The 13428-nt window shown below is 35.7% G+C and overlaps 1 protein-coding gene across 4 annotated transcripts in view; it reads right to left on the bottom strand.

Moving 5' to 3' along the window:
* LOC107699013 (zinc finger protein 385B-like) overlaps positions 1-13428 on the bottom strand; it is a 152532-nt gene that overhangs the window by 19225 nt on the left and 119879 nt on the right. For all 4 annotated transcript variants that reach the window (XM_016500164.1, XM_016500161.1, XM_016500160.1 and 1 more), the window contains one exon: positions 2243-2353. In XM_016500164.1, coding sequence (XP_016355650.1) covers positions 2243-2353 — 111 coding nt within the window. The remainder of the gene's footprint in view (positions 1-2242; positions 2354-13428) is intronic.

Raw genomic sequence — 13428 nt, forward strand, 5'->3', positions numbered from 1 at the left:
TTTTCATGTGAAAGTTTACTGTAAAAAATAGTCAGCTATTAACTTTAGCTTGATGGCTGGTAACATGGTGAGAACTGCATGGTGTATCATATAATTTTTACTGGGAATATTAAATTAATGATTTATGAATGAATGAAACGCCTTTGTCCGTGTTCACTCCGTCTCAAATTGCGCTCACGGAAAGCGCTTGAGAAACAGTGTCTCTTCCGCAGCTCGGTACGCTTTCAACTCGTTTTTTTTTTTTTTTTGTCTCGAGTAAGACACTGTATGACATTCACGTTACATGATTTGACTGATTGATTTGACTGATTTTTTACATAGAAAGGGCGACAGCGCACCGCATTAAAAGAAATGACATAAGCGATTTTCATAACCGCTGGCCAAATTTAAAAACTACACTAAAATTAAATCATCTTTGAGAGCAGGGGGGCCCCCTGGTGTTTCGGGGGCCCTACGCAGCTTGCGTACTTTGTGTATAGGGAGGATCGGCTTTGGATATACCTTGTCTCGAGTAAGACACTGTATGACATTCACGTTACATGATTTGACTGATTGATTTGACTGATTTTTTACATAGAAAGGGCGACAGCGCACCGCATTAAAAGAAATGACATAAGCGATTTTCATAACCGCTGGCCAAATTTAAAAACTACACTAAAATTAAATCATCTTTGAGAGCAGGGGGGCCCCCTGGTGTTTCGGGGGCCCTACGCAGCTTGCGTACTTTGCATATAGGGAGGATCGGCTCTGTATATATATACATATATATGCATATATGCACACACACACACGCACACAAACGCACACACACACACACACACACACACACACACACGCACGCACGCACACGCACACGCACGCACGCACACACTTCTCTCTCTCTCTCATCCAATTTAAATAAATAAATAAAGTAGTTTAAGAGTGAATTGTGAGTCATTTTGATGATTCATCAAAAATAATCTCTTCAAAAGAGTCAGAACATTCACGTTCAGAAGAATTCACGAAACAGACTACAATGTTGCTGTAATGTGTAACCAGCAATGGCAAGGCAAATTAAAGATGTGTTGCCATCTTTTGATGTCTTCTTTCTCACAGTCTTTCACCTTCATATTCAATTTAAACTGCAAGCTCACAATCAGGGTTTTGAAAAATTCAGAATGAAGAGAATTCACTTGCTTTTTAAATTTATGAGTTAAACTGAAAATATCACAACCCACAGGAAGTGGAACCGGAATAACATTCAACAAATCTTCAAGGCTCAATTGTTTTCAAATCTTTAAAACAAGGCTTTGTCAAGCAATCATTCGAGTTTAATGAATTGCTTTGAATTTCAATTGATCAATTCATTTCCTTGAATTCAAATTTGAATTGCATTCTATTTCGGAACTGAGTTAGAATTTAAAAGGCAATCTCAATTCAATTTCAAATGGCACACAATCCTGTTCACAACTGAATTGACCATTTATTTTGTATTTTGCCATGTTTTTTTTTCTTCCTCAATTGGTCATGACTCATGAGCCAGGAATCAAGCACATTTAATAAAACCAAACATAACTTGGAAATAATTTGGAACCATTCCAATTTATTTATTTATTTTTTACTAAAAATGAAATGGTTCTGAATAAGAAATGATCCTTGATTCCCTACTATATGTAAAACATAGGCTTTGTATATTCAACTAACAACATCAAAAATGTATTTTGAAGGCGAACTGTGGTATCTGTGCTGAATTGCTGTGTGTATTATGGACTCAATGACTTAGGGTGCAATCAACACAGGTAAAGGAAGAGAATGAGAGCGCACTGAAAAACAGCAAACATAACAATTGATTTAATGAAACCATTCAAATGATCCAGCATGCATCTTGTCGAAAATGGCTGAGAAGTGTTCATTAAAAGCTGGCTGAGGGAACTGGCAGCATCACGTCTGCTAAAATCACCATAAATTAGCGCACTTACCTTGTTTTGTATGATTAATGAAGAGCGTTGCCACTTGCACCCTAAACGGCTGTACTGGGGCTAGTTTTAATCAGCCATCAGCGTGCAGAGCGAAACACAGCACTATAACAGCCACATTTACACAGGCAGAACTGGAATGGGCTAAGATCACTTCTCTTTCCATATTTAAGAGAAAAGGGTACACTGGAAGGAGATGCGGCGCATGCACAAACCAAAGACAAACATTTACACGTCCTCATATAAACACACAAATAACCAGAGAAAAGTTTGTTTTTTGTACTCACATCTGAATTAAAACGGAGCTGACAGATGTTGCAAGAAATAACTTGCTTTTTCTTGGGAGGAATGGAGACTCCAAATGTGTGGTTGATTACTGCTTTCTGGACAGGGTCCATCTGGAAGACAAAGAGCAGAGGAACACTTGAGGGTGCTTTCACACTAGAGATTCTGGCGTGGACCAGAGTCTGTTTGTTATCAGAGTTTGAATCGTTTAGCTGATGTGAAAAGGGTTTTCTGAAGTGAGCGTGCACTAAAAAATGCTCAGTTTGCAATTGGTATAAAGGTAATCTGTTAAATTTGTTGATGTGAACTTCTATTAATTATGTTAATTTAGCATCTTTTCATGCTTATCGTCACACTTAATCGTATAAAGCATTTCTCATAACCTGACAAAGTTTAAGTCATTTGGGGTTAGAAATAAATGCATTATGCATTATCAAAGATGCAATAAACTGATCAAAAGTGACAGCAAACACATTTATAATGTTACAAAAAATTTGGTTTGCAAATAAATGTTGTTCTTTTCAAATTTCTATTCAACAAAGAATCCTGTAAAACATGTATCACAGATTCCACAAAATTATGAAACAACTGTTTTCAACATGGATAATAGTAAGAAATGCTTCATGAGCAGTAAATAAGCATATTAGAATGATTTCTGACGAATCATGTGACACTGAAGACTGAATAAATACAGATTAAAATTCAGCTTTGCCATAGAGGAATAAATTACATTTTAAAACATATTAAAGCAGAAAACAGTTATGTTAAATTGTAATAATATTTTGCAATATTATTGTTTTTACTGTATCTTTAATCAAATAAATGCAGCCTTGGTTAGCATAATAATGTATGTTAGATGTATATGATCTGGAAGACAAAGAGCAGAGGAACACTTGAGGGTGCTTTCACACTAGAGATTCTGGCGTGGACCAGAGTCTGTTTGTTATCAGAGTTTGAATCGTTTAGCTGATGTGAAAAGGGTTTTCTGAAGTGAGCGTGCACTAAAAAATGCTCAGTTTGCAATTGGTATAAAGGTAATCTGTTAAATTTGTTGATGTGAACTTCTATTAATTATGTTAATTTAGCATCTTTTCATGCTTATCGTCACACTTAATCGTATAAAGCATTTCTCATAACCTGACAAAGTTTAAGTCATTTGGGGTTAGAAATAAATGCATTATGCATTATCAAAGATGCAATAAACTGATCAAAAGTGACAGCAAACACATTTATAATGTTACAAAAAATTTGGTTTGCAAATAAATGTTGTTCTTTTCAAATTTCTATTCAACAAAGAATCCTGTAAAACATGTATCACAGATTCCACAAAATTATGAAACAACTGTTTTCAACATGGATAATAGTAAGAAATGCTTCATGAGCAGTAAATAAGCATATTAGAATGATTTCTGACGAATCATGTGACACTGAAGACTGAATAAATACAGATTAAAATTCAGCTTTGCCATAGAGGAATAAATTACATTTTAAAACATATTAAAGCAGAAAACAGTTATGTTAAATTGTAATAATATTTTGCAATATTATTGTTTTTACTGTATCTTTAATCAAATAAATGCAGCCTTGGTTAGCATAATAATGTATGTTAGATGTATATGCTTTGGGTTAGTTCTAAAAAGCCTGTTTCAGGACTATTTCATGTTTCACATTATTAAAAATGTAGTTACTGGGGTTGTACGCTTTCAAAAGGTACTAATATGTGACACCGGACCACAAAACCATTCATAAGGGTCAATTTTGTGAAATTTGTTAGGATAGGACAATATTTGGCTGAGATACAACTATTTGAAAATCTGGAATCTGAGGGTGCAAAAAAAAAAAATAAATAAAAATATTGAGAAAATCGCCTTTAAAGTTGTCCAAATGAAGCAATGCATATTACTAATGAAAAATTAAGTTTTGATATATTTACGGTAGGAAATTTACAAAATATCTTAATGGAACATGATCTTTACGTAATATCCTAATAATTTTTGGCTTACAAGAAAAATCGATAATTTTGACCCATACAATGTAATTTTGGCTATTGCTACAAATATACCCGTGCTATTTATGACTGGTTTTGTGGTCCAGGGTCACATATGTACTATTTAGGTACTAATATGCACCATTTTGGGGTAAATAAGGTAAGTAAACAATTCCTGATTTACTAGAATAAGATTACTGAGTAATATAGGAGCAAATGACAGCATAAACAAACCAACCAAACAAAAAGTGTGACAGAGATTTGTATCATAAAATTTGCAAAAAATATTCCTCTTTGCAAACCTTAAGCTTCTAATTTGGAGCCCAAGTTAACTGACTAGTCAGAGTCGAGTCACGTTGATTTGGCAAACTAGCTTTGAGATTCCATCTCTGCTCAACAGCTGTTTCATTGCAATATATCATCAGGATGCAAGCGCCTGTGTTCTGTGCACGTAAAGGTTTGGTTGTAAATTCAAAGTGACAAAAACATGAATAAAACAGTAAAGCTGGCATCTTCTTGTCCCGACTCATTACCTAGTTGCAGGGGGACACAGTTGCTGCTAGTACTCACAATACAGTCGCATTGATGAACGCACCAAAAAGTATAATTTGTAAAGTATGAAATCAGCATTAGAAAAGCGAGTTAGTGAGATGTGAATCAGACACACGCAGAGTGTCCCCTGCATTAGTCAGTCTCTATGACCCTGAACGCTAGGTGGAAATGAGAGCAATAAGGATCCCAAGCTGCAGGCAAGACAGCTATTTAATGGTGAGAATCAATGGCAGCCTTGCTGGTCTCCTGGGCTCTACCTGATAGAAATAGATACTCTGATTACTGAACCAAGGAGGATGAAGACAGGAAAGCAAACGTGATCTCTGCCACATCAGAACAGGAGAGCATCCAAGCACCTCTGTGGACTTGATCACTTGTAGCTTCTGAAGTTCTGCCAGCTAGCTATCCTTCATTCAAGCAAATCAAATGAAATTCACGCAAACAAAAGCCTTTTATAAACCTTTACAAATATGTCCTGATTTTCTCCAATTAAATTCTGAATGCTCGTAATGTGACAGCAAAATGACACAACAAATACACTTTATTACTGCGATCCAGGAATAGCTCAGCGTAGGTTTGGTTTTAACATTCACAAGCATGTTTTAAAATCAAATGAATATTTTCATCTAAACAAAAGAAAAAAAGTCTGTTCAAGACTCTCTTTTTATATAAAAAGGTATTTGTCCTCTGTCTTTTGAACATTGAATAAAAACATCAAAACAGACTCTTTTAGATGATTTGAAATAATAATTGTTTTTTACGTTTAAAAGCAATAACAAGACATGTAAAAGTAAACATCTGGTTTGTGCCAGAGCGAATGTGTCAATCAAAAACAAGGTTTAAAGTGACAGCCACCCCCCCCTTACCACAACTGTCAAGCTCCAAAATAATACTATAGAATAATTACCATCAGTTTATCAGATCTGTGTGCTATTTTCCCTCCAGCATGGCTATAAAACTTCATTTGATAACATTTAAAAAAAAAAAAAAGTGTAAACATATGATATCATTGACATGCCCCACGTCATCAGTGAAGCTGTCAGAATTTTTTATATTTTTGAAGCAAGTCTCTTATGCTCACCTAAGCTGCATTTATTTGATCAAAAATACAGTAAAAACAGTACAATATTAAATATTATTGCCTGTTAAAAGAACTATGAATATATTTTAAAATGTAATTTATTTCTGTTATGGAAACCTGAATTTTAGCAGACATTGCTCCAGTCTTCAGTGTCACATGATGATTCAGAAATCATTCTAATGTGCTGATTTGCTGCTTTTTTTGTGTGGAAATTATACTTTTTTTTCAGGATTGTATGATGAATAGAAAGTTAAAACAGCATTTATTTCATATAGAAATTTTTTGTAACATTATAAATGAATTTACTGTCACTTACTGACCCCAGACTTTTGAATAGTATTGTAAATAAAATGGAGAATGAGACTTCAGAGCTGGAGTTTCATTGAATAACAACTAACAACTGTAACAGCAAGTAGTGTCCCTGTTCATTTATATTTATGGATAAAATAATTTACCCAATAAAAATATGCCACAAACATGTAACGCTTAAATTACACACAATTACAGCAACATGATAAGGACTATTCAGCAGTTTCTAACTGTGGTAGGGACATGTTTCCGTTCATATGGTGTCCCAAATCTATGCTCATGGATCTGAGAATTTAATGAGACAAGAAAATAAACTGACAAAATGTAACAAGCTCTAAAATATGTGCTGTGCAGCGTCCAACAGGATTACGCACAGTGTTTCACTACTTCTCGAAGCCATGCATGAAACCCTGGCACGAGAGAGCTGACTTCTGAGTTTGCCTCCAAGTCATTTAACCATTTCACACACTCACTACAGCCGTCTCTCCAAGCAGGAAAGCATTTCACAGCTCACTTAATAGACAGACAGAAAAACCCCAGCATATTCAACTTCAGACACAATCCTGGCATATTTTACCTGGAGCAAACGGAACGTGTCCATAGCACACTTTTGTGTGGACTCAGAAGCGAAAGAGAGACCAGCGGAGACAGAGACAGACAGAGACGTGGTGTGGTGCGCGCTCCGGTAGCAATGCAGTGGAGGTCTGTTCTCACAGCAACACCTCTCTTTCTCGCTTTCTCTCCATCTCTCAAACACACACGCACGCTCGCTGTCACACTGCCTGCCTGCTGATCCTCGCATCTCATGCTGATTAGCTCTGAATATCCGATGAGCTTGGGTAAACAGGAGTCAACTCTACACAGCGAATTCTGTTCACTACTGATAAGAGTTTGTATGAACTTGGTCCATTAAGTATTTACGACAGTTACCCTTCGAGCTGGATGGATTAAACCCAAAGCCTTGACTTTATTTAACTAAAATGTTTTGAATTCCACATTAACCAGCTAGATGTTTAGCTTAATGACGTCTCACGCCCCATTCACAGTGACAGCAATTAAATCACTGGATCACTGAAAATCAGCAAGTCCCTGCGCTGTTGGTTTCTAGCACTGACAGCTTTGTCAATGGGATAGTAGCCAATTTCTTCATTTCATTTGTGAATTTTGAGTGAATAATACTTTTTTTCATTTCATGCAGAAAATCTAAGTACTATATGCATAGTAATATACATATACATAGTAAATTCAGTAATTTCTTTCCTTTTAAAGAAAGTTTACGCACAGCTATCATTCACAAAAATACATTTTAATTATATATACTGTATATTTCAATCATGACAACTCTCGGAACATTTTAGCATGGTGATGGATATGACAATGTTAATGTATTTGGTCTTGGCGGAAAAGATCTGCTACGCTGCTGCTGTTGGTTATTGCTGAAGTTGTAGATTATTGCTGCTGCTGCTGCAAGCAAGTACAGGAACTTGCTACTGCCAGTGCATATGGCGATACGGTGCCATGAGTATTTAAGACATACTGCTGCTGCACAAATAGCATATAAAATAACCCCGTAGCAGATCTATACAGGTGGAGCTGAGGAAGGTGGAGGGTTTCAGAGAACTCTGAAAGCGCGCTGCAGGAATCTCAAGTGAATGCTAGTCAGCCATATAAATACAAGGCAGTAAGCTCATTGGCGGCATATGCAGCATGAACCAATCAGCTTGTGCCAAGTCGTTTAACTCTCTGATTGGAAATGTAAACTGATATTTCTGACATGCTACAGCAAAAATAACTGACTTTAAACCATTTTTCAGCTGGTAAAAATACTAGTGTTCTAATAATTTTGCCCACCACTGTATATAGACATTATGTTAATATTTAAAATTATATTAATGTATATAATTAAATGCATATATTCAACTATATACATGAATACAATAAAAAAATATATATAAATAAAAAGCAAAAAAAATCCATTATTATCGTTTTGACTATATTTGATTAAATAATGCACCTTTTGTAAGCATAAAATACTTCTTTCAAAAACACACAAAAAGATCTGTAAAATAATAATAATAATAAAAAAAAACATAAAATACTATACACACACAAACACACACACTTTTCGGGAACATGTTATCATGCTACAAATATGCAAATTATGTCATCAATGACAGTTCACTTCTGTGAAGTCAGATAGCTATTGGACTAATTATGAATCCACCACCCATACCACCTTTTTAAGTGGACTTGGTTGCATTTTGCTGAAGCCATTTTATCCTTGGATAAGAGTTCCATCCTCTCTATTTGATTAGGGGACAGTAAAGTAGACTAGCAGCCATCCATTCATGACCTCTACAGGTCACTAATGCAGTTCCTCACCACTCGGCCAACTCTACAAAACCACAGCACAGAAAATGCCCCCTACCACCCCCCAAACATCCTGTTTTTAAAGAATCCAAAGTCCATAGTTGCAGTCTGTCAGCTCTCTGACATGCTACCTGTTGTGCATGACGCTGAACAGCAGTAATCTGTAATTAAAATCTCGCTCTCCCACCACAACAAGCACAACAGCTATCAGTGCAGGGAAGTTACAGGCTAAAGATATAATGACTGCGGGAGACGGAGGGGTCAGGAGTGAAGATACAGCTGGTGGGACTGTTGTTGTGCTTTTCCTCGGCATGTGGCTGGAGCTCCCTGATGTGTATTAAAAATCTGTCGTATGGTACGCAGCTCAACCTGTGGTGCTGGAATAAATTCGACAGAAGGGGAAAACTGAAGATGGATGGGTTGCAATGTCCTTATATGGCAAAATATGAGCTCATGAATATGAATCAGTCTGTACTGACATTGCTCAGAGATTACAAATCTGAAATGTCAACAATATGATTTTAAATTAAATGGACAATCAGGTTTCTAAATGTCAAACGTCAAAATACTATGAAATCAGAAATAACATTCAAAAACATAAATTAATAAATGATAAACCATCAGAACTGTAAATAGTACACTAAATGGCTATTGTAGTGCCCTATGAAATTCCTTTACCCCCCAAATTCTGTTTTCTCAGTTTGAATTTTGTAATTAAATTTTAATAATAAAAATGTATGCCCAATCAATCAAATTCATGAGACTTTAACAATTTGATAATTTATTACAATTTTAACAATAATTTTTCCCTCCAGAAATTCTGTACGGTTTGTTTGAATTTTTTTTATTTTTTTGATGATTTATTAAAAATTCCTTATCAAAAATGGAGAAAATCAAACAAATGCACAAAACGTTTTATGCATACTTACTATACAATGAATACTATTGTATAAATTTCACTCAATTCACAAGATCACATGAACGTGACAATTGTATTTATTTTTTATTAATTTATCTTTAAACCAGTCAAAAATACACAAATTCAAATGTAAAGCTTGCTTTCGTATGTTTGACCTGTCAAGATTCACCACATCTTGCATATGATTTTCTTATTTATGTCTCTGTTTAAGTCTGTTCTGACTCTTCACTCCATCTTTTTTTTTTACCTCCCATACAAACACAGATGATGATGATGTCAGGCATTGTGGGCGGAGCTCCATCTCATGAGATTTACCTGTCAATCAGGCATTGTTAATCACATTAGCTTGAGTGGAAGTGAAGAGCTCTCAGTCACTGTCAAATGAATTTAAATTACACTTCCCTGCCATTCACCTCCATTCTGACATAATTAAAAATCTAACAAGTAAACAAACATGCACTTTGAAAAGTAGTATCATTCAGAAAGAGTGCACTCACACAGATCACCTGCAATGCCAAGGAAGCAAATAAATGAAAAAAAGCAGAATAATTGATTGATATAATCATGCAAATCTTATAAAATTCTCTTCAATCTGTTGCCAACCCATGACATTAGTCGAACAGAAAGAGAAAACAGCCCAAGAAGCAAAGAGTTCATGGTAATGTCCACTGTGGCATCTCTCAGGGACAACACTGACAATATAACAATCTTTCCTTTTTCTTTCTTTCTCTTCCATCATTCTTTCTCTGGCTGTCTCTGAACCTATTTATGAGCTCCCTCAATGTCTGTAGCTCTGTAATAGCAAGAATATCTTGGAGTGAGTCGATAGCTGTGACCTTGCCAAGGCCAGGCAGAGACCATCTCTGAAGCACAGAAAGCACAGCAGATGGATATGTGGTGCTTTTCTTCATGGCTGAGAACACCTGGCTGAGCACAAACCGGCCTCAGTCTGTTGTGACTCTGGCAGCACTGATTTCAGTCACAAAGAGAGACAGCCGTGACTATGCGGCCGCTGTAATCATGCTGGGATCCCTGATCGGGCGCAGTGCTCTCAAGCACATAAACACAATCTCACTGATGACTAACTCCTCTTTATCCAATGCTGCCGCAACTGCCTCCACCGCAGAGATTTATTCAATATATTTCACAAATTAGCCTGATTCCACTTACTGCTGTTATGATTTGTATTCATTAGCATCAGGAATTGGTTCTTATTCAGAACTGGTTTCAATCTGTTTGGTTAACATTTTTCTTCCGCCAATGTGGAACAATAAAAAAAATTAATAAAAATCACATGCAAGTGTAAAAATCACATGCAAGTTTTACTTCAAATTTGTTACCAATATGTTTACTTTTTGTTTGTAATTAAAAAAATTGAAATATATCTAATTTATTTGATTAAAAAGAAAAATATTGTGAAATATTACAAATTAAAATGAAATAAAATGTATTTAAATATATTTTATAACGTAATTAATTTCAGTGATGGCAAAGCTGAATTTTAAGCATCATTACTCCAGTCTTCAGTGTCACACGATTTTTCATAAATCATTCTAATATGTTTATTTGGTGCACAACATAATTTCCTATCAATATCAAAGCAGAAAACAGATGTGATACTTAATATTTTTGTGTAAACCATGATACATACATTCTTAGGATTCTTTGAATAGGAAGTTCAAAAGAACAGCATTTGTTGAAAATTATAATTGTATAAACAAATCTATATATTTATATAAATATTAAATATGATATAATATGTAATATAAATAGTATATCATATTTAATATTTATGTACATATTTTTGTCACTATTTATTAATTTTAACTATCCCTCCTGAATAAAAGTATTAATTAAAAATGTGTGGTTTTGAATCTTTAGTGGAACCATTAACAACCAAATTGTTAAATTCTTCATGATTCTCATCCCTAGTGTGCATCATATTGTTATCATCTGCAAGAGACAGAATGTGTTTTTTGAGATATCGTGTTCAGTAAGATGGAGGGCTTGTGTTAATAGCAGCTTGGGAGGACTTGCAGGCTTCTCTGCATGTGGAGTGGAGGAAGCACTAATTATACATAAGGACACCTGCTCATGATGTTCCACAAACAGTGAGCTCTGACGGTGTGCCAGGAGAGGCATATGTCAGGGCACACACACGCACAACTCTTTGTTTTTATGTCACAATGGCAGTTCTCTTTCCTCTGAATCTCTCTTGAGTCATGCCTGTTATGCAGTACTTTCAAAACTCAGTAACTTAAAAATAATCATACTTATGCTGTAATTTAAAAGAGGATACACCAAACTTCCAGAAACTTAAATTTGACTGTTTACTCCACGGATGTTGGGATAAAAGTGAGGGATTCGACTGAAGTTCATTTTAATATTTTTTCATTTTTAAAATGAAGATATCACTAAAGCTTGTGCTGTTGTTTACCTTCCAAAATGATGTCACTTCCTGAAAGATAGTACCAAAGACTGACTGGATGTGAAGTGAAACTGAGGACAAAACCTTATAATTTGGTTATTAGTAAACTTACCAACTTAAAACTTAAAATGTAGCATATGCCCAAACCAAACTGGTGAAATACTCACTTTGTGATGTTTTGAAAAAAGAAAACTAATTTCAAAGTTTAATGTTTTATTCAAGATATTAAGACAGGTAGACACATGGAAATGTACTGCATAGTAGAAATGACCCAACTCAGGAACATAGATGCTGATTGGAGGGGAGTCACCATGACAAGAGAGCTAGGAGAGGTGAATTCAGTATAAGGGACAAACAAACAACAGCGCTGATCAAGCGATACCTCCAAAATACCCGCAAATCATGCGCAACACTAACTATAATTAGCCTATGCCATTCCTGGAAAGCTCAACAGAGACTACTGTGATTAGTTTCATTAGGAGAAAATAATTCATTTGATGGCCTTGTAGGGAGATGGTATAATTACGCTAATTTTGCGGTAGTGTGATTGCAGCCCGGAGAACCTCTTGATTTGCACCAACAGTCAAGCAGTAATTATGACAGCTTCTGCCGTGTTTATTTGTTTATTTTTGGTGCAATCCATTGGGTGCTGGGCCATAAAAACAGTGCGGTCAACTGCAGACAGATCGGTGAGAATTTAAGAATTTACTTCCTTTTAACTGGAATTATAATCAAATTAAGCTGGAATTAGAACCAAATTAGCACACAGGAAGCTGAACTAAAATTTGAAGAATAGGAAGCAGAATGTACTGAATTCCATTTTGTGTGTGTGTGTGTGTGTGTGTGTGTGTGTATATATATATATATATATATATATACACAGTGGGTACGGAAGGCAACGATTACATTTTTTTAATCGTGATTAATCACACGATTTTTCTGCGTTTAATCGCATTATGCACAAAATTCAATAATGAATTCAAAAGTAGTGTATTGCACACTTTTTTATTTAGAAGTACTGCTATATGAACAAAAGTGCAATAACAATAAGTGAAATAACTTTTTTACAGCAGTATTCCTTTTACATAGTAGCAGTTAAAATATATCTTGTAAATCTCAAATTAAACATTAATGTAATCAAATTAAATATAAAACCAAAGCTATTTGCAACTGCCAGGGCATTAAAGTTTTTATAGGAAATATTTTATAGTTTGTTATAGAAAAACAAATTATGCTCAGAGTCCAGAGCCTCGATCATAACATTATAACAGGCACCTTAGAGACCAGCACTATCGCAGGACCCAACGCAGCAGAGTGCGGTCCGGGACAACACTTGATGGGCGAGTGCGGGCGGGTAGAGACTCGTGTGTGCAGGATGCAGGAGAATAAGGGTGTACTCACACTAGGCAATCTTAACCATGCCCGAGCACGTTTGACCATCAAAGCCCGGTTCATTTGACTAGTGTGATCGCTCCGTGCTGCGCTCGGGCGCGGTTCGTTTAGCCGGCCCTGGCTCGGTTGGAAGAGGTGGGGCAGAGCGCG

This window comes from Sinocyclocheilus anshuiensis, unplaced genomic scaffold (assembly GCF_001515605.1).
Source record: "Sinocyclocheilus anshuiensis isolate Anshui unplaced genomic scaffold, SAMN03320099.WGS_v1.1 scaffold18, whole genome shotgun sequence".
Classification (NCBI taxonomy): domain Eukaryota; kingdom Metazoa; phylum Chordata; class Actinopteri; order Cypriniformes; family Cyprinidae; genus Sinocyclocheilus; species Sinocyclocheilus anshuiensis.